This window comes from Passer montanus, unplaced genomic scaffold, assembly GCF_014805655.1.
Source record: "Passer montanus isolate IOZ18808 unplaced genomic scaffold, ASM1480565v1 scaffold81, whole genome shotgun sequence".
NCBI lineage: Eukaryota > Metazoa > Chordata > Aves > Passeriformes > Passeridae > Passer > Passer montanus.
In genome coordinates this window covers 2,092,550-2,093,323 of record NW_024373368.1, presented here as the reverse complement: position 1 = coordinate 2,093,323, position 774 = coordinate 2,092,550, and the positions used below count along the sequence as shown (strand labels likewise).

The following is a 774-nucleotide window of genomic DNA, read 5'->3' as shown; positions in this document are numbered from 1 at the left end:
TTTCTCCCTTCTTCTCAACCTTTTTTCCTCTCTTTCGAAGATCCTCGCCCTCCCAGCCCCTTGATCAAAGCATTCCGCTATTCTGATTTATTGCCTGCTTGGTGAGGCTTTTTTTTTTTTTTTTTTTTCTCCCTGGGTTTTTTTTTTTTTTTTTTTTTTTTTACAAAGGCGACCTGAGATCAGCCATTACTTTCCTTGGCTCGCTTATAGGAATCTCTTACATTTGGTGCTTGCTGCTGGTGGTGGTGGAACCGCACTCGGATTCTTTCATCCCCCCCACCCCCTTGCTGTCCTCTCCTCCCTCCCTTTCTCCTTCCCTCTCTCCCTCCCTCCCTCCCCCGTTATTCCGCCGGGGGAGCCGGATTTGTGGCTGCGGTGGGGCGGGGGGGGACGAGAGCGAGAGGGAGAGCCGGCGAGAGACATGGATGGCCCGGCGCGATGCAACGGGCTTCGGAAGAAGCGGCGATCGCGGTCCCAGCGCGACCGGGAGCGGCGAGCCAAAGGCGGGCGGCGCGGCTGTGCCGCCGGCGGGGCCGCCGGCCCCGGGGCCGCCGCGCTCTCCTCCTCGGGCTCGGAGAAGGAAGACAATGGGCCCCCGCCGCCGTCCCGGCCGCGGCCCCCCCGGAGGAAGCGGCGGGAGTCCTCCTCGGCCGAAGAGGACATTATCGACGGTTTCGCGATGTCCAGCTTCGTCACTTTCGAGGCGCTGGAGGTAGGAGCGGCGGCGCTTTGTGTGCGCCTCATTGTGTGGGGGCAGCGGCGGGGGAGCCCCCG

The 774-nt window shown here is 62.0% G+C and overlaps 1 protein-coding gene across 1 annotated transcript in view; it reads left to right on the top strand.

Moving 5' to 3' along the window:
• Positions 1-257: 257 nt before the first annotated feature.
• Positions 258-774, top strand: part of AUTS2 (activator of transcription and developmental regulator AUTS2) — a 773,887-nt gene continuing 773,370 nt past the window's right edge. Inside the window, exon 1 of the mRNA XM_039732931.1 lies at positions 258-712. Within this exon, the coding sequence (XP_039588865.1) occupies positions 422-712 (291 nt within the window). The 5' untranslated portion in view covers positions 258-421. The remainder of the gene's footprint in view (positions 713-774) is intronic.